General features: G+C 42.2%; 1 protein-coding gene across 1 annotated transcript in view; it reads left to right on the forward strand.

Moving 5' to 3' along the window:
- The first annotated feature begins 425 nt into the window (after positions 1-425).
- Positions 426-20,151, forward strand: part of PDXK (pyridoxal kinase) — a 44,500-nt gene continuing 24,774 nt past the window's right edge. The window contains exons 1-2 of the mRNA XM_041487849.1: positions 426-773; positions 19,374-19,428. Of these exons, the coding sequence (XP_041343783.1) occupies positions 687-773; positions 19,374-19,428 (142 nt within the window). The 5' untranslated portion in view covers positions 426-686. The remainder of the gene's footprint in view (positions 774-19,373; positions 19,429-20,151) is intronic.

Raw genomic sequence — 20,151 nt, forward strand, 5'->3', positions numbered from 1 at the left:
TCAGAGCCTGGACCAGGCTCGGCTTGGTGGTGCCCAGCAAGGGGACAGGAGGTGAGTGGCAGAAACTGATGGTCAGAAATTCCATTCCACCTGAGCAGGAGGAAGAACTTCACTGTGCAGTAACCGAGCACTGGGACAGACAGCCCAGAGAGAGTATGAAGGTTACCATTTTCCCTGGACATATTCCAGAGCCATTCGGTAACACCCTGTGCCATGTGCTCTGGGATGACTGCTGGACGAGGGAGGCCGGACGGGTGACCCACCGTGCTCCCTTCCAGCCTGACCCATTCCGCGCCGCTCCCGCCGTGTCCGCGCCCCGGGGCGGAGCGGAGCGGGCCGGGCCCGGCGCTCGGTGCCGTTGGCCCGGCCGGGCGGGGCGGCCGCGGGGGAGGCGTGACCGCGTGACGCCGGTGGCTGTGCGGGGGCGGAGGGGCCGCGCCGGGGCTGGCCGCGGGTGGGTGGGAGCCGTGTTCTCTCCGCGCCGCACACAGCCCCGGGCAGCGGGCGCGCCGGCAGGCGGCCATTGGGAGCCGGCCGGTGCCCGCCTCCCCGCCTGCCTCCCTGCCGCGGGGGGTGTGTGACAGGCGGGCAGGGCGAGCGCGTCACGCCGCCCGCGCTCCGCCCCCCGCTCCTGCTCCCGGCGCCGCCACCTCGGCCCGGCGCGGGCAGGCGCGCGCGGCGCAGCCATGGAGCCGGAGTGCCGGGTGCTCTCCATCCAGAGCCACGTCGTCCGCGGCTACGTGGGCAACAAGGCGGCCACCTTCCCCCTGCAGGTGAGCGGACGCGGACCTGCTCCTCTTCCTCCGCTGCTGTTCCCTGCGGGGCGGCGCGGGGAGCCGGGCGGGCGGTGTGACGGCAGCGCTGCCCGGCGAGCTCCGGTGCCCAAGCGGCTCCTGCCAAGCCGGGGTAAGGTAAGGGCACGGCGGGGAGATGCCCGCACGGGCGCCCTCCCTGCCCGCCCCGGTGCTGGCGGCAGTGCCCGTCCCGGGGCTCCGCGCACCCCGCGGCCGCTGCGGCTGCGCCTCCCGCCGGCTCCGCGCCGCTCCCGTTAACGCAGCTCCTCCTGGGCTGTGGCACGGCGGGCTGTGGCAGGGGAGGGGGAGCCGGGGGTGCTGCCCGTGGGTTTGCGCGGCTCCGCGCTGCCTGCGAGCTGAGGGCGGCTCCGCTGCCGCCAGCAGCCGCGTCCAGCCCGGGCTCCTGCCCCTTCAGGCAGGGCAATCGCCGTGTCCCGTGTTGGGGACCCGGGGCAGCGGTGTCCTTGTGCTGGCACCCGGCTCAGCCCCGCCTGCCCTCGGGGGCGGTGGGGCTGGGTGATCCCCCAGCCCGGATGGTCTGGGGAAGCCGTAGTGGGGTGTAGGGGCCACTTAATGCGTGTGCAGGGCAGGGCCAGAGGAGCTGCCTGACACGGCCGGGGCTCCAGGGTGTAATTGGATCTTGGCCTTCGTGGCTGTCATGTGCTGCCTTCAGAGCTGTTTGCTTGGATCTCGCCGGTGGTGGGGAAGCATTGGGCGGACCTTTGCACATCGCACTGTTGGCTCTTGTGGAGGGTCTGCATCCTAAAAGGCTAATTTGGGGCCTGCCCGTCGGGAGGTCTTTGTGCCTTTACACAGGCGTGTCGGTATGGAGCTCTCTAAGAAGCTCATTACCAGCACACGCTGTGTTGTGACACTGGTTATCTTGGTGTGTGCTTACCAAACACGATGGTGTAACTCATTTGACTAGATAGGGGAGATTATGTACTCTGATAAATGATGCAAGTGAGATCAGGTCTGCAACAAGCCACTCTCACACCCCCCATATCACCATCCAGTTATAATGGAACCAAGTCTCTTGAAAATTAATGTATGGTGAAGGGTGATGTACGTGTATAATCCGAGTATTGTGGAAAAATACCAGTATGTAGAGCTCCAGGCCAAAAAGGTGATCATGAACTGCAGGCCACCTGTCCTTCCTTTCCTAACAAAATGATCTCAAAATTGTACTTCTCCCTTCAATTTCTGTGTAGCAGAAGAAAACACAGTAGTACATATTCCAGAAATCTCCAGTCTCTTAAACTGTTCTCCCTCTCCATTCTAATTCCCTGTCAAAGGGTTTTTTTTTACTTTTCTGTAGCTTAACCTTTCTGTGACAGGTGAGCTGTGTAACTTGGCAAATGGGTTCCTGGAAAGTGTTTTTAGTTCCTTTGCTATGATGGTATAAAATACTGCTGGAGTTTAAAAAACCCTGTTGATGGTGTAGCTGGGTTTTGTTCAGGGGGCTGTTGCACTCACACTGTGTAGTATTCTTCAGTGTATAGTGTAACAAGCAGTTTCTGGAGTGGGAGGAAAAGAAATTTACTTGGGGAGCCGCCAGACTCCTGCCACTGCTGACTGCACTTGCAAATCCTATGCAGGCAGCCCTTAGTGAAGTTGTGCTTGTTGGGAAGTTTCCTAAACCCTTGGTTTGCTAGACCATCAGATGGGGCAGGGTGCTCCAAAGTGAAAAACTTTGCTTTTCTTCATTAAGAGAATTACAAACCTGAGTCTTTCTCTTATATTGTTTTGATGTCGCCATGAAAATTATAACCTGTATCTGTTCTTGAGGATGGGTGCTATTCTGGCATGCTTTTATTTCCCATTCTCTCTTTTTTTTTTTTACTTTGGTTTTCTGGACCAGTTAAGTGAGGCTCCCTTTGGAGCTCATCAGCACTGAGTTTGCAAGGCAGGGTGTACGTAGATATGTGTGTCTGTGTGCTTGTGAGGTCTGATGGGCTGAAATCCTGACACTACAGTTCAGGAATCTGCATTTGGACAGCAGCATCCAAATGGAAAACCTGGCATGGTTTCACCTGCTCTTTGCAGACTTATCCAAAAAACGTCACTCGTGTTTGCATGACCTGATCTTTGGTGGAAATCTGTGACATTAGTATCAATAGCAATCTGCACAGAAGAGAAGTCTTTAAGATCTTTTTTCATCAGTTGGTTGCATTTTGTCAGGCTTCTACTAAAATAAAAGCTCAAGTATTTAAAATGTAGGTATGTGGAAGGGCTTCCTCTGTGGAGGCTATATGGCAAACAGAGCAAAACAGAGTTAGACCATATATTAGAGCAATTATAATAATGGAAGTAATAGAGCTAAGTGAGAAATATTAGAACTCTTTACATCATTTCAGGTTAAAATACATTTAAGTAATTAGACAGTCTAGTTTAACTAATAGGTCATAGAGGAAACATGCACCTGGATTTGCCAGAGAGTGAACTTCCCTCAGCACTGCTTTGAATTCTGCCTTGTCAAGAGTTTAAATAGTTTCTACTTGCATGATCTTACTGAAGGTAGCTCTGAATTATTTTTAGAATAGTCTTAAGTTATTCCACAACTGTGTATTCTGAGCTTTCAGTATCAGGAATTGGTTCAGGATTGTCCAGCATTTAAGAGACTAAGAGCAGTAGGGTGTAGATTAATTTGGGGAGTTGCCATTGGGAGTCAGATAAATTATTTTAAAACACAAAAAAAAGTTTCTAAGTTTCTAAATGTTTCTAATGTTGACTAAGATTTGTCATGGTTTGCATTATTATCGTCATGGCATTCAATTTCACTTTTATCATATGTGTTTTGTTTTTTTTTTCTTAGAGACATCTCTTAGCTGTTAATTTTAAATATAATTTTATCTTGCGCTTCCTGCCCCAACTTTTAAGCGGGCAGAATGTGGCAATAAGTAAAGGGAGCAGACCTGCACATAGGGAGTTACAGTCCTTCTCAAACCACAGAGAATCCAGAAGGACAAGGTGATTTCTCCTCTGCAGAGGTACCTCATTCTGACCAACAGGAAAACTTCGGTAGGCAGTGGAATTTAAGATTCATATACAGCACCCATGACAAAATCAGCTTTTGGGAATCAGTGTCTCAGTCTGTGTGCTTAGTTCCTGGGATCTCCATGAGCTTCCAAGAAAGGATTTTGAAAGTATAAGGAAGGAGCATGAGAAGATCCCAGCCAGTTTTACCTGGGCACTGGACATTTGCATTTGGTTGCCACTGGAATAGTTCATACCCCTGTCTGCAAACCAGAAAATGTTGATCTCTGCTTATGTCTCAGTAGCAGTGATGGTTTGGGGTGGATTTGTTTGTTTGTTTTGTCTTCCCTAACACTCACAGAATTTGAGAAAATCATGCCTCTGTTTTGAGTATTTAATTCCTGACTTCCTTTTATATCTCCTTACCTTGAAGAGGGAGCTAAAAGCTGAGACAAGCCCCATTAATTATTTGTATGTGGAGAATGAAATTGTCTGTCCTAAAAGAAACACAAACAGTTTCTACAATACCGGATTAAATGGCCTTTTAAAATCTGTTCAATTTTTTTTTCTTTTTAACTTTTTTTCCTTCTGCTAAATGGAGATAGTTGTCCAGGTATTAAAAAGGACTGATGGCTCTCAGACCAGTTCTCAGTAATTCTACTCTGGAAAGAAAACAGTAAGTCTACATTTTTAGCTCCTTCTTAATTGTAGAAAAGATGGGAAAAACAACTTTGGTCAGTACAGGTGGTAATTTCTTTGATATTTATGGATAGTCTTGAACTGTCTTGTCCAGTATATGCTATGACCAAAACCAGTATCAGTAGATCTTTGCTAAATATACATAGCAAAAAAGTTTAAGATCTTTTTTCTTTATTTTGGTGAAAAGTATAGTCAAATGGCTTAAGGATTGTGTACAAAGATAAAGTGCATCTCTTATTTAAGATGACTTTTTTTCAAACCCTGCTATTGTGTTAATAGCATGAGTCAGAAGAAGGATGAATCAATCAAAAGTCTTTACAGAGTAACAATAAGAAATGTTCTTAGTGGGTAGCCCTTATTTTTGTTACAGATCAAAGGCTGAACAAAACCTAAACCTTAAACAAAAAATAAATACAAAGATGAAAGAATGTATTTGGTCTTTGTAATACCCAAAGACTGTCCTAAATTGCACGTCTGAAACAACAGTTATTGCTCTAGAACCATACTTCAAATGAAGCTTGTGGAAGCATGCTTTTTCCCCCTGACTTTGTTCTTTTAATAAAGGTAGATAAGGGGTGAATGAATTTAAAAAAAAAAAACCAACCCAAGACATAAAAAAATGAAAACCTCTCTGGGAAGGCTTGTTCAAAGCTGTGTAAAGAGCATTTGCTTCTTACGTGGATGTCAGCACAAGTAGCTGTAAAAGTCTTACACAAGGTGAGGCCCTGAAAAAGACTTGTAATCCAAAAAGTCCAAACAAGGTGGCTCCCCCAACCTGGCAGAGTGGATTTCTGGGGAAAGGCTTTACCAGACCTTTCCAGAAGTGCTTTACCAGCTAAACCCAGCTCAGATGCACTTGAGAGAACTTAGAACCTCTCAGAAGATTGTAGGAGATGAACTTTCCACCTGCACGGTAAACTGGGAGGGGAAGGCGAGTGGGACAGGACTGGGAGGGGATAAGAAAGTAGATGATTACTCAAAAGACAACAACAAACAACAAGAAGGGGTGTCTGTGTTAATTTCAGTTCCTAACATTGCTTTGAGATAGACCAGACTGAGGCTGCTGGGGTTTCCCTTTTACCAGCAATAGGAGTTCATGTTTGTGCACAGCTCTAAACGAAGAGACCTCAATTTTCTCTTTGAACTCCAAATGGAATCTTTTCAGCTACTAATGCAAAATAATCAGCTTGAAAAAATCAGAGTTATTTCAACCTGCCTAAAAGAAGTGCAGCTGGGGCTGCAGATGTGCTGTGGACGCTGAAGGGCTGGGCAGAGCCTCTGATGGACAGAGAGTGGGACTGAGTGAGCCATCCTCATCCAGGGTCAGCTCTGTGTGCCTGTGTGGTTTCTGACTGTGCCTGCAAGCCACTCAGCAGCGGCAGCTTGTTAAATAAGCCTTTGTCTTGAAAATAAAGTCATGAAAATACAGAAATGCTGAGGGGTGTCCACGCAGGCTGATTGTATAACCCAGCTGTAAAGCTGCAAAAAGCATTTTAAGACTTGTTAAAAGTTATTGTGCAGTGTGTGTATGGCGCCAGTTGACCAGGTGGCATTTTAAATTTTTCAAAAAGATAGTGATAAATATTTACAGTGATTGATGATTCTGATAATTTTCTGGCTTTTTCATAGTAAACGGTGAAAGTTTGAGCCATGCAGGTGCATGTGCTGGTATTTGACACAATAGTCAGACTGGGGTGTGTGTAGTGATGTGTAGTGAACAAATAGTTTTTGACAGAAATTTAATCTTTTCATCTGTCTCAACAAGCAAAGGGAAAAGATGAAGGAGGATCCCATTTGGTGCCTACAAGTACATGCAAATATTTGACTTCAGAGGAAGCAAAAATACTTTACCCTGATTCACCCACTGTCTTTGGAAGAAAAAAATTGAGCTGTCAAGAAATTGCAAATCTTATTAAAAGACTGGAAAACCTTGCCTAGAGGTGGATTTGCACTGTTTGTGTGGGTAGTATAATGTACTCAGAGTCTCAGTAGCAAGTGTTTACTTGCTTAAGGCATTTTTATATTAGGAATGGCCTTATTTTCTGTCTTTAAGTCTTAGAAGTTTGGGTTTTTTTAATTTTTTGAGTATTTGATGTCTTATTTCTACTTCAAATTAAATCTCCAGATGAGAGAATATTTTTTTTTGTGTAAACAAACAAAGATAACAGAGTGAGTGTGATCAGGTTTCTGGGGAAAGAAAAAAAAACTTCAAATTAAAGTTAATTTCATGTTAAAATGTATGGAAATGTATTAAAAACAAAAGTATAATTTGAAATAATAAAATGAATCTTTAATTAGATATATATGCAAAATGTACAAAGGTACACTTGAGAAAAACAGGAGGCATACAAAGTTACTGATAGCTCTCTTAAAATATTCTTTTAAGTAAATTGTTGTCTTTTACTATTCACTTTTTCTATTTATATTCAAAAATTGATGGTCACTTTTCCTTGAAAAGCATATTTAGTCATTTTAGATAAGGGATACAGCATTATCCATGGCTGACTGAACACACATACCAGGCAGGTATTTTTAGCTTCTTTAGGCTGATCGGATGCAGTGGAAGTTCCACTTGAGTTGCTTGTGTTGTATGGAAAACAGGCTGGAGTTGGTGAGGCAAGGTTAATGTGAGGAGCTGGACATTAGTCTTGGGACATAAAATGTCCATTCTTCTGAAATTACTATATGCACTAGAGTGTTCAGCTGCATAGTAATATGTACAGAGGAGAAAAAATGTATATATGATGAGCCTAATGTTTGAAACATGCCAGGAAGGTCTGTGCTGGTAGATAATATGAGCCCCAGGAGAAGCCAGACTTGTTCATCATCTTGTGGCTTGGCAGCAGTGGGGTGACTTATCATAGCTAAAAAAATATTACTGTGCTGAACTACCTGAAATTTTTCAAGCCTTTGCTCAGGACTCGTATTTGTTCATGTTAATTCATCCGTGACACCTCCCAGCTCCAGTTCCCTTAACATCTGGAGCAATTATCCATAGAGCAGGAGAGAGAACTGAGATACCAAAACCTCTTCTGTGCTTCATTTAAAAACAAAACAAACTTCTCTTCACCCTCTTTCAACCTTTGTAAATTTTAAGCATATGGAGTAGTTTGGGCTGAGTAGAAATACTTGCATGGTGATTTAACTTTGCTTTCTTGGGAATGCAAAGCACCTCTTGCCAGCTGGATGTGTGGGACTGGGGAGGTGCTGGAGCACACACTGGGAAAATGGAAAGTCTCTCCCCTGTGGCAAAACAAAAGCTGGAGAGCTGCTTTCTGATCTGTGGGTTCAGTAGCTCCCAAAACCAGCAGTAAATGCTTTTCCTGACCTGCAGAACTCTCCCAGTCTGGCCACAGCCCTTCCCCTTCTCCCCTCGTGTTTTACCTCTCACAGGGGGATCTGTGTGGAAATCTCCAGCAAGGATGGCACAGCTATCAATGACATTAATGAGCTGAAAGGAGAAATCCACGACAGTCTACAAGAACAGTGTTCATTGGAAATATCAAAAAAAGTTCGTCTGTCCCACAATATCAGAATACAGCAACATTTTTTCTCTTACTTTATTTGGCAGACTGCTGGCCAATAAAGCCAAGAGTGCCATCTTTCATACTCCCCTTTTTTTTAATACTAAGTAATTCAGGTGGTTTTTTTTCCTAAAATTTACCATGTTTCTTCATAGCTGCTCAACATGGTAATTCTGTCTCCATCTTCTCTGAGAGGAAAGAAAAAGAAAATGAGTTACAGCAGAAAAAAAGTTGTTGGCTAAATTCTCAAAATTTATTACTGTTTTGCAGAATTGTACACTGGAGCTTATGGTCGTGTATGTAGTAAAGTCTGGCCTAAATCTAGAAAAAATAAATATATATATTTTACAAATCTCTATTCCTTACAAATCTGTGTTTTTTTTGGTTTTTTTTTGGATGGTGAGTACTGCTGCTCAAGGTTATACTGAAGGAAAACGAACTCTTTTTCCATCTGTCTTCACTGTGGTTACTCTCATTTTTCTGGCAGGATACAGCCCCTGGCTCACAGGGGTGAGCACCACACTACCTGTGGGAAACCATCAGCACAACTCTGAGCATTTAACAAAAATGAAAACATAAGGTTTTAAAAAACCCAGATGTTTTGTTTTCAGTGTAGTTAATAAAAGTAACATTGTGCTCTGTCCATTCATACAACAACCAAACAAATCCATGGCAAGCTAGTGTTTAAATCTGAGAAGTTTTACATTGTCACCTGTCCTCCAGGGTACTGAAATCTGCTGTTTCAGTAGAGAAGCCAGACTGAGAAAGCTTGCTCTGGCCTTATTGCCAGCTGGTCCTTCCACCTGCACTATTTTGGGTCCACTTCAGTGCTCCAAGGAAAGTCATTTTGTGAGGCCATGTGCTAAACTGCTCTGAGAAGCCACCCAGGTTATAAATGACTTGGCAAAAATGGAAAAGAAGAAAGTGAGGGTTTATTTAGTGAGCCAATTTCCTGATCCTGTTCCCATACATAGCCTTGCAGACTCTTTTGGCATGGCTGAGGTGCCAGGGCAGGAGCCAGCCCCAGGCTCCTGCACCTGGTGTCTGCTGAAGGAAACATTTTTCAGAGTGCTCTTCTCTAAGACTTCTTGTCCTGAAGGAAGTGGTGAGACATCCACTCTCTACTAGCTTCATTCTTCCTGCGTGTGGCCTTGGTCTGATCTTCATATAACGTGGCACCTCCTTCAGGGAGCTGTTTCCTCTTCAAGTATCTCTTACCATGCAATTTAATGTCTGAATCTTTGGTAGGAGAGTGGGATCCATTCACAATTTACCTAAGGAGTCCACATAAAGAATGTGCTGGATAAAACAAATCTCCCTCGTAGGATAACTCCACCTTAGCTGTACAAAATGTGCTTGCCCACACCTTGCTAATGGACTGGTGGTTAGGGACCTGGCCAAAATATCAACAGCAGGACTAAAAATAAAGTAAAAAATCAGAGGAAAAGAATGTGCTGTGGGATCCTCCTCCACCATTTCATTCACAGAACTAAAAGAGATAATTCCCACGCCTGTTGAACCTATTGCTGCTGTCTGTGTCTGCCTCTCCTTATCAGTGTTTGCAAACCTCCTCGTGTAGCACTGCAGGATTCCAGCTGGCAGGAGTTTGCAGTGACAGTATGGTGTTTTTGTCAAATTACATCCAAGTGTAGTAGGAAGCAGCAGGAAGATGATGAATCTGAAATCTGCAGTGAACCTACTTCTCCATCTGAAATCAGCAACTGAAGTCACTGTTGCTTGACAGTGACGAATGTGTTTCTTGGGTAGAAGGCAGGCAGAGACCCCCAGCACCACCTCATTCTGTTATTTTTGTGTTTGTCCTTTAGTGGGAAGAATGAAGGTGAAAACAGCAGCAGAAACAAGTTTTTTTCTTGTCTGTCATTGGCCTTAACCTTTTTAAATGGGTGTCTTGCAGATCCATCACTTAATACCACTCCAGATGGCAGCAGTGGCCTCCTGCCCATAGAAAGGTCAAGAGAGCAGCTCTGCCACAAATCTTTTGACCCTGCAGTCCTCTCAATCCCAAACTAGAGCTGTTGTGATGCAGGGAGTAGTGCTGAGGAGGGTGTGTGCCTTGCAGGCACAAGAGGCTGTTTGTTTGAGTAGCCTATGGAAATGGTCATGATGTAGAACAAGGAATTTCTTAGTGCTGATTAAAATGGCTGAGGGGAATTTTGATAAAGGGATTTATTTTGTGTTGTCTGAGTATCTTGCATTGAACAGTTAGTAGTGCATGCCAATCAGTCTGTCCAGGTGCAAAGAAAAATTAGTGACATTGTGGTATTTGCTCTGAAGTGTTCCTGTGGCTCCAAGACTTCTTTGGCAAAGCATCTTCAAGGCATTACTGGATAATCTTGAATTTGGCCTAATTAACATTCAGATTGCACTTGCATTGCAAGCCTTTTCAGAAAAAATCAAGAAATTATTTGAGAACAGATTCACTGCAGTTTCAGGCTGTTCTAGTCTTTTCTGTTCAGTTGGTCATGATATTACAGCTACATCAGCCCATCAGCAAATTCTCAGTGAGTACCAATTTTGCCAGAGCTCTGTGACAAAAACTGTAGTCTGCTCTGGCAGAAGAGAGAGGATTTGTTTTCTTCTCCAGTCTTTACAATGCCCTCTGTGGTGTCCAGTGCTGAAGTCAGCTTATAAATCCTGAAAATGGTTATGGATTTGATCACAGGTAAAAAAGGAGTGTCATTGCAGAAACAAGCCCTGTTCCAGTGCCCAGCCACCCTCTGGGGAAAGAATCTTTTCCTAATATCCAACCTAGACCTGCCCTGACACAACTCCAGGCCATTCCCTCGGTCCTGTCACTGTCCCCACAGAGCAGATCAGTGCCTGCCCCTCCCCTGCCCCTCACTGAGGTGTCCCCTCAGTCTCCCCCAGGCTGGACAACCCCAGTCCCTTCAGATGCTCCTCACAAGGCTTCCCCTCCAGACCCATCACCATCTGTAGCCCTCCTGTGGATGCTCTCTAATAGCTTAACATCCTTCTTCCATTATGGTGCATTTTTCTCAAGGTCATCTGGTTTATATTTTTGCTGTTTTGTAATTATCTATTTCTAACCTCAGAATTTGAAGTGGTCTGTTCATAAATCACCAATAATATGTCCAGCATCTCTGTCCCCAGTTTATTTGCTCTAGTATTTTTATCCTGGCACAATATCCCCAGTATCCTAATGATTTTTCTTTGCAGTGCCTTGTCAAATGCTGCACAAAACCACAACTACATTATAAGTACAGAATTCTCTTTAGATACTTGGTGTGCCTTATTAAAAGCTCAGAGAAAAAAGAGATTGGGTTAGTCAATAGCAGTTTCAGTTTGGTTTATCAGCCCACGCCAGCAATTATTCCTGTTCACTAATTGTCAGGACATGCCTTTTCTTTTTCCCAAGTTCCTATTTCTCAAACTGAATTAATGTTTTTACTTTTCTGCAGCCAGTACAATGTATGTTTTTTTTTTGTTCAGCAGCAAATGGAAGGAGATGTAATTAAGTAAAAGAGCTGGCATGTAGCGAGAGGTGCAAGCTGCAGTTGGGAAATTTTTCTTTTTCTCCCACTCCAAATCAGTTTGATTACAGAAATTCAGCCTTTATGCCATCTCCAGAGGAATACAGTGCAGCAATGATGTTCACTGGAGCTGCAGTGAGTGGCTGTGTGAGATGAAGTTTCAAACTGTAGGACATTAATGCAAACATCTTGTATACAATGGATACATAGAGCAATTCATGGCCTGACACTGAGGCTTTCTTATTGCAAAATATTGCTGCCACTACTTGGCAAAAAACACCCCAAACCTCAATTACCTTGTTTGACAGGGTAATTTTAACAGCGGCAATAAAGTTAATTCTGTTAATGTCTTTCAATTAAGATCAGGTTTAATATATATATATAAAAGTTGGAAGGAATAGAATGGATTTGGTTTATGTGATACAGCAATTTTTTTTACACAAATACAGGAATTCCTGGCTAATTCAGTTTATGAACTGTACACATGCTCTGCTAAAAGTCAGCAATTTGGAGTCTTACCACAAGATTTTTTGACAATTCCTCATAAATTGTGTCTAGCTAAGTCTTGGTAACCCCCATGGTTTATGTACATCTTTGTGCTATAAAAATTTGTCCTTTGACTGATGCCACAGTTGGGGTAAACTCACAGGATGTTAATAAAACAATTGGGGGTGGGGGGAAATATTTGTGTTTTGTGTGTTTGTATATATTTGAGATGTAGGATTTGCTCTTAAATATTCCCTTGTCTTTTAAAATGCTGTTGTGTGCTTTAAATGATATAAATCAAGGTACTCCCCAGTGCTTGGAATGTTTGACTGGATTTTGAAGCTGAGGACTTTTTTTTTCTTTCTGTAGAGCTTCATGGCTTGCCATATGCTGCCATTCATTTTTGAAAATTAGAGGCAGCTTCACAGTGTGGTGATTAGAGGACTGGATCATCTCTCTTACAAGGACAGGCTGAGGGAGCTGGGAGGTTTTGGTTCATTTGATGATGTGTGTTATACTTCCTCTTGCTTTTTTTGCTATTTACTCCTACTTTAACTCATTTTACTTTTTACTCCTAGTGCTTTAATTCATCAGTCTGTTACCATTTGTTGGCTCAAAGGATGGGACATGCTTGGCTTGGATGTTTCATCATTTGAATATTAATTAGAAGAAGAGTCATCCTTTTTCCATAAAAGTTTTACTTGCAAGTATCTTGCTACAAAGCAGAAGAGTTGAATTTAAGTGATGTAATATTTAAGTGTTATAATACAAGGCTCCATTTATTTTGGGGACAACTGGATGCATGAAAGTCAAATCCTCCTTTCAGCAGTGGAGTCTCAAAGGTTCTCTTCTCCTGATCAGCAGAACCTTGTTCCTTTTTACCTTTTAACCATTTTTCTGTGCCCTTTTCCTGTCAAACTGTGTTTCCCTTTGAGATAAACTCATCTTTTAGAGTTGTGAGATTTTTACCTGTGGCATATTTATAGCTCAGATAACAAAAAACCCAAGATGCCTTGTGCTCACAATAGGAGAATTTGTATGAATGACTGGTTGAGCTTGATTTACAACTTCAGCTACTGACACTTTTCCTGGATTTGTGATTACAGACTGTTTTGTGTGGGGACTCATCTGAGAAAATTGATTTTGATGTGTTCTGGTATGGTAAAGCTAACTTTGGTTAGTAGTTTTCCAAAATTAAGAACTTTGAAGGACCTGAAGATTTTGGATGGAGGTCTTGCCTTCATTCCATGAAATGTAGATAGCAAACTCACCATGCATCAGGAACACAAATACTATGGAAGAAACACGTATGCAGCTCCACACAGAGTGGTTTTAAACAAACTTTGGCTTTTTTTTTTTTCTTACACTGTTCTGTTTTTTTCCCCTCTGCCTTTTCCTCATTCCAGATTTTTCCTCTAACTTGAGCTGCATTACTGCTTCATGGTTTTAATTTCAAACCTTAAAATGAAATACCACTGGAGGCACAAAACAAGTGCCCTAAGAGGGCAATATATACCAGTCATGTTGCAGAATAGAGAGGTGGTTTTAATTGAATTTCATTCTTGCAGAACTAGGTCATTGTTCTCTAAGGTTGTTTAAATTAAGTACAAACTAAAGCATTCTAGTTAAATTGGGCCACTGGTCATTTAACAGCAAAGGATGTATTATTTTTACTGTCAAAGCTGGCATAGTTAATAGTGTAAACACAGAGTACCTCTGGGCTTTATCCTTAGAACCAGAACTTTATGCTGGCGAGCTGGTGGTGGTATTTTGTGTGGTTTTACACATGGAGCTTTACAATGGATAAAACTGAGGTTTTTGTAGGTAATTGTGTCCCTGGAAGATGGAGTGACCCAGGCTGGACCCTTGGGAGCCTCGGGCTCAAAGCTTGGGGCAGCCCTAAGTTCAGCCCAAGCTGCTCAGGGGTTTATCCTCCTTGGGTCTTGTAAACCTCCAATGACAGCAATTCCCAGAGCATCTCAGCCCCCTCTAAGCCCCCTCTCTCTGAATATGTACATATAATGCATTGGAAATGGGGAAGTATTTTTGTTCTTGTTTTTGTAACATTTTGTACCCTGAAAACCACTAAAACCTAGTTCAGTTCAGATGTTTCTGTAATTCAAGTGACAGTTTTTCTCACACACTTAGGAGATATAAGATATTTCTCTCTTAAAACAAAATAATACTTTTTTTCCTCCCCAAACTGCATACAAACAATGAAAAAAGGAGAATTTCTTGAGTACTGCAAAGTGTGTGACATTGAAAATACACCTTTTTCCCCTGCAGGAGCATGGTAAAGCTGCAGTGCAAATTTAAACAGAAGCAGTTCAGTAACAGCTTTTTCACGTTTCAGAGTAAATAAAATTATTAAATGAGAAATTATATTAATATTTACTCTGAGGCAGAGCTAATCTTTGAAGTTAACAGTTTTCTGACTCAAGTGGTATTAATAATCAGATCCCAGATAGGATTAGGAGGTAGAAATGAGTACTTTTATTTGTCTCCAGGCCATTGGTACATAATGTAGATGACACAAATATAAACATAAAGGTTGGCAATCATTAAAACTGAATTTCAGATGTTGCATTTGCTTCACAATCTTCCTGCTCGTTTCTCTGTTGCTACACTCACAATTTTCCATACTGTGAAATGGTTTTCTTCTTGGTTTTCAGCCTCCCTTTTGCATAACAACTGAGGCTCTCCTCTGGAATGTATGTTTGCAATATTTGATGTCTAACAATCTTAGGCAGTGGTTTGTCATGGTAAGGAAGTAACACATTTTAGTGTTTATGTGGTTGAAATGTTTTCTGGAAGGAATGGGAAGAGAGACTGTAAATTTTAAAAAAAGCTGTAATTAGCACAGTGGCAAAGTCCAAAGGGTTACATGATTAGTGTGATTGATTAGTGTGATGATTAGTGTGCATGATTCATGATTAGAGTGAACAATAACTGAGATCCAGCTGTTTATGTAATTTACCCAGTTCAAGACATTTTCTGTCTGTCTGGGCCTTCAGGCTGCTCCACTAGTGAAACAACTGGTATCTCTTCTAAAATTTTAAACCTGAAGGAGACCCATTTCTTGACTTTTTGTTTAAGGCATAATGGCTGGATATAAGTTTAAATTACTTCAGTGCCTTTAGGAAAACTTGGCTGTCTATCCTCTTTTCCAAAAGAGCCAACACCTTTAGAGGCTGTCCATGTATTTTGAAGTCTCTTCCCGTCTTGTGTGTTGATTTTTCCTTTGAGTATTTCTATTTTTAGAGGTGCATTTGGGTAATTCTCTATACCACATCCCTGCCCTGGTCTCACATTCTCTTTGCAAGGCAGGGAAAGCACTTGGGGGAAGAACTGGATGAGATTTGTCCCTTCCCTTCAGTTACCTGTGATGAAGAACTGAATTTGATGTCATGAATAATGTGCTTCGTGCTGATTGTTTCTTCTCATGTGTTCTGCTCTGGTGTGTGTACTTGGATTTAGTCTTGCAAATATTTTTCTGAAATGTGTCACTCAGATCTGCCAGCCGAGCCTTCCAAGCACAGAACTCCTCCAGTTTTAATGTTTTGTGATTTAATTTTAGAAGTATAACAGTTCTGCCTCTTTTATTTGAAGGTACTTGAAGAATACATTGAATTTGCCCATTTTCTTTCAGGATTTCAATTGCAAATATCACTTTATGATGTGATCCAAGCAACTACGGTTTGGGTCTTAGGAAGAACAACATTTGACACGTGCTTAGACTGCAGGCTGAGAGATTTAGGATGGACTCAGCCACCTTTTTCCTTGGAAGAGCACTTATCATCCTCACCCATGCTGCTTTGGGTATTAGATTTGCCCAAGGTTTCCTGTTCTGTGGGCAAATGATACCTACACAGGGTGAACAGCAGAGCATGGGAATTTGGAATTGTTCTCTCCTTTAGAGCCTGTGGGAGAGCAGATCATCCAGGTCAGGGCATGTGTGTCCCTTGGACACCTGCAGTGTCTGATGTCACCTCATTTCTCAAACCAGAGGCAGCAATATCACCATGGCACCCTTGCTGTAAGGAGCAGGGTGGGGAGCACAGGGATGGGCTAAAGCTGGTGTAGAAAAGCAAAAATTAAACCTTAAAAGTGCATTTCTTTGTATGCTCAGTCCTGATGCTGATCAAATACGACTTGTTCTGCCACAGGCAAACTCCAAGTGGGGTGAGTCCTTCAGTTTATTTACACATAGGCACAAGGAACACATGTGTGTGTACACAGGCAAGAAATGTTATATATTGATTTTACCTCTGTTTTGAAATTTTTACTTTCTGGTAGTTTTCTGAAGAAAAGGTTGATTCTTACTGGTTTATTACAGTAGGAAGATGGTTATCTCCTACTAAATACATATTTTCAGGTCATAGTTGCTGCTTTTCTGTGGAAATATGAGAGATTGACTCTTTTTTAAAGTATGATTTGTCTCATTCAATTAATTTGTTCTGATCTCAGTTTTCAGGGTCTGTACGTACAAAAATAATGTATTTCTAATTAGTTAGCTTGCACTTAATATTTATTAAATATCTGGTTTGAGCAGAAATTTTTAATTAATTTAAAATACCTTCAAAACCAGTGCTTTTAGTTAGGTTTGCCCAAGTAATTAAACGTGTGAGTATGTATTAAAAAGGATTAACAAGACATCTTTGGAACAAAATTCCCTTTGTAAGCAAGGAAAGTCCATCATTCAGTGCATCAGAAACTGTCTCTGATGTCCTTTAGGTGTGAAGGATGACAGTCACTAACACTGATTTTTAATTGTTGGTTGGAGGAAGAAAACAACATTTCCTTATCCGCTGGAAACTATCAAGTTGTTAAAATGAATTATGCAAACCAAAATAAAGACACAGTTTTTTCTCTAGTCCTAGAAGAGGTGATTGCTGTGAAAAGCTGCTTTTATCACCTCAGTCTTGTTTTTAGGTTGTCTTTTGGTGACTAAATTCTATAGGACTTTTAAATGCAGTTTGCCTTGAAAACAAACACAATTTGGCTTATCATGGCTTCAACATTCTTTTTGATTATTCTACTGCTAATCCTAAGCCTAGGGCTTAGTAAGCACCTTTATAAAAGGAAATGCTTTGGAGTAACTGTGAGTTGTTTTAAGGGTTGAATCAGGTTTCAAAATTAGGTGTGTTAGATTTCAGTCATACGTGTTTATTCAAAACAAAACTCTGGAGGAAACTGTGACAGAGTAGACTAACACCAGTAAGTGATTTTTATTGAGACCTTGAAAGGTTTTTTTTAGCCTGGTTTGGACTGATGAGAAAAGTGAGAATATCAAGGTCCCTTGCAGAATTTGAGCTGTCTGTGGCTTTTCATCCATTCTCCAAAGCATTTTATTTAATGTTTTAGCAAGTGTACAGCCAAGCTACCCTCCAAGAGAGCTGGTCTCCCTTCTACTTTTCCATCTTTTAGTTGAAGCAGATTAGCTGGCCAAAACAAACCAAAAATCCCTAGTCCTGTGGAAAACCTGGCTGAGAAATCAGATGATAACTGGTGGGGAAAACACAAAAGAAGGTCTGCTCGTTCTGGTGTCCATCATCTGGCACAGTGCTGACCCGTGTTGTAGGGCTGCCCTGCCTGCAGCAGCTGTGCCTGCTCTCCTTCCCTAAACCTGATTAGTCAGTAAATCACTGTACGTGTGTTCTGTAGTCTCAGGGGTTAAGTAGTTGGAGAGACGTGATCTGAATACTGCAGAGAAATGGATTAATTCACAGTTATTGCCAAGGTACTTTAAGGAAGTAACAACTTAGGTCTGTTCATTACAGGGAGGGGAATTGATTATGGGGTGACTGTCTGGTTAGAGGCCATATTCCCTTTTATTTGCTTGAAAAGCATGTCCAGACATCAAGGTTAAGGTCATAACAGTGTTGTCATGTTCCCAACTGTTTGGTTTCTGGGACTTTAAAACAAAATCCACCAAGGTGAAACAAGAACCTGGGAGGTGCATAGGTGCTGAGCTTAATTTGAACCTGGTCAGGTTGAGGTAATGCACCATTCTGTGTACCACTAATCCAAAATTACTTTGCTTTCTGGTGAGGAAGGAACAGAAACCTTTATTAACTATTGAAATAAGAGATTGATTCTACGAAGACCTGTGTGGATGTGAGCTGTGAAACAAGAGAAGAGAAGCACCTGCAGGCAGAAGGAACAACCTGTCACAGCACGTAGCTTCATCCTGTAGCCAGGTATTGGAATGAAGGGCTCATCACAGGGAAGGTACAGGCACAGGGAAAGCCTGATATCTGGCACCAGACACCCAAAAGGGTTTTAATCTGTGAGAAGGAGTTGCCTTCACGACAGAAAAGGGAGAGGCGTGAGTCTGCCTGGAAAACGTGACTGGAAAAGCTTTATTTGCTCACTCCCCCCTCCCAGCAAATTGCCTGAAAGGGGATCATGCACAGTGGTGCATCATTCCTGTTATCTCCCAGTGTGACTCACTGAGCCATACATAGCAGCACTTCTTTTGAGGAGATTTCTTACTCAGAGCAAGCTGGATGTGGAAACAAAGACTCGGCTGTCAGACTGTTAATGTCACTTTTGCATTAGAATTCCTTGCGTGACACATAAAAATGTCTAAAAATGGCTTGACTAGCAGTGCCTGTCTGTGTTAAACAGGTATTGTCAGGTTAAAAATCCTCATTAGTTTTCTACTGATTGGATGTTCTTATTTTCATATTATTTATATATTTTTGGGCAACAAGAATATTTGTTGATTGCACCAGGAAATTATTGGGTATTTCAGTAGTTGGATTGCTATTAATGCAATGTAGCAGGTGGTTTTCAGAGAATGCTTTAGGCTTTTTTATTCTGTGTTTGTTCCTCCCCTTTATTGCCCAATCATACCCCAAATTAATTCTCCGTGACTTCTTTCTATTCTCTTTTAGTTGTAAAGGAACTGGTTGTGACATCCAAGTATGGCTTGTAATATTGATCCTTTTTAAGATCTCTCTGTCCTCCTTTTAGAAAAATTGGTTTTCTGGAATGCCAACAGCATCATCCCTCCATATTGTGCATTAATTTAGTACCTTGTACTTCTTTTCTTGCCAAGAAAGGCCGGCCAAGGCTTTCTTCAAGGTTTCAGTGCTTGCTGCTGGAGCAGCCTCTCTGGCCGTATCCCCAGATGAACTCCAGCCTGAGCATCCTGAGCTGTGTTTTTCTGGTGCTGTTGCCAGTGGCACTTTTGTTCCCTGTTTGTTGCTGTAGTTGAGCACTGTGCTGTTTGTTTATGTTGCATATTTGTTGACTCAGCTCCCAAGATTTTTAAGTATGCGCTGGAAATCCAGGAGTTCCTCCCCTTGCTTTGTGATGTGGGTAATGTATTAACAAAGCTGTGCTAGTAAAATAAATATTCCTGTGTTCTGTTACAGGTTTTGGGATTTGAAGTTGACACGGTGAACTCTGTCCAGTTTTCAAACCACACAGGTAAAATTTCACAGATCTGCTCCACAGTCACTGAACTCGGCATGGGGCTCACCTCATCCCATGGTGGTGGAGAGGACATTGGTCTTATGGAAAGACTTAAGACTCTGGGAGCCACAAACCAGTTAAAGAGGACATTGGTCTTATTGGTCTCACATTTTCACAATATAGGATGGGAATGTAATTTTCATGTTTTGATTCAAATCTCTCAGAAACCTGAATATGGGAGTAGGGCATTGATAAGATAGATGTGGTAATGTCTATTTCTGCCCTTCAGAGTGTGAGTTTCTCTTGTTAGGCAGTAATCTAATTAAGTCAGATAGCGAAATAATACAAATATAGCCATTTACACAGCCAGGCATGTGAATAAGGGAGTCTTCAAAATGGTTTTCTGTGAATGATGGCTCTATGAGAGTCACAGTCACATAGTCACCAACCCAAACATCAGAAAAATACTGAAGTAGATGCAATGTTTCCTCACTCTGTGCCCATCCAGCTACTATCAAGTGTCCCAAAATCTCATTTTGGTGGGGAGAAAGGCCTTAATACCTTTTAATACCTTGTATTTTTATTTAAGCTCTAAGCTTGAATGCAGTGCACTCACCTAATATGTTCAGACCTCCTAATACTCACAGTGCTAGGGGACTTGATTTTTTAAAATAAAGCTGAAATTTATGTTTATTTTAGTAATACCTTTCACCCATAAAGGAGTTCCAAGTGACTTGC

This window comes from Pyrgilauda ruficollis, unplaced genomic scaffold (genome assembly GCF_017590135.1).
Source record: "Pyrgilauda ruficollis isolate IOZ18807 unplaced genomic scaffold, ASM1759013v1 scaffold85, whole genome shotgun sequence".
Taxonomy (NCBI): domain Eukaryota; kingdom Metazoa; phylum Chordata; class Aves; order Passeriformes; family Passeridae; genus Pyrgilauda; species Pyrgilauda ruficollis.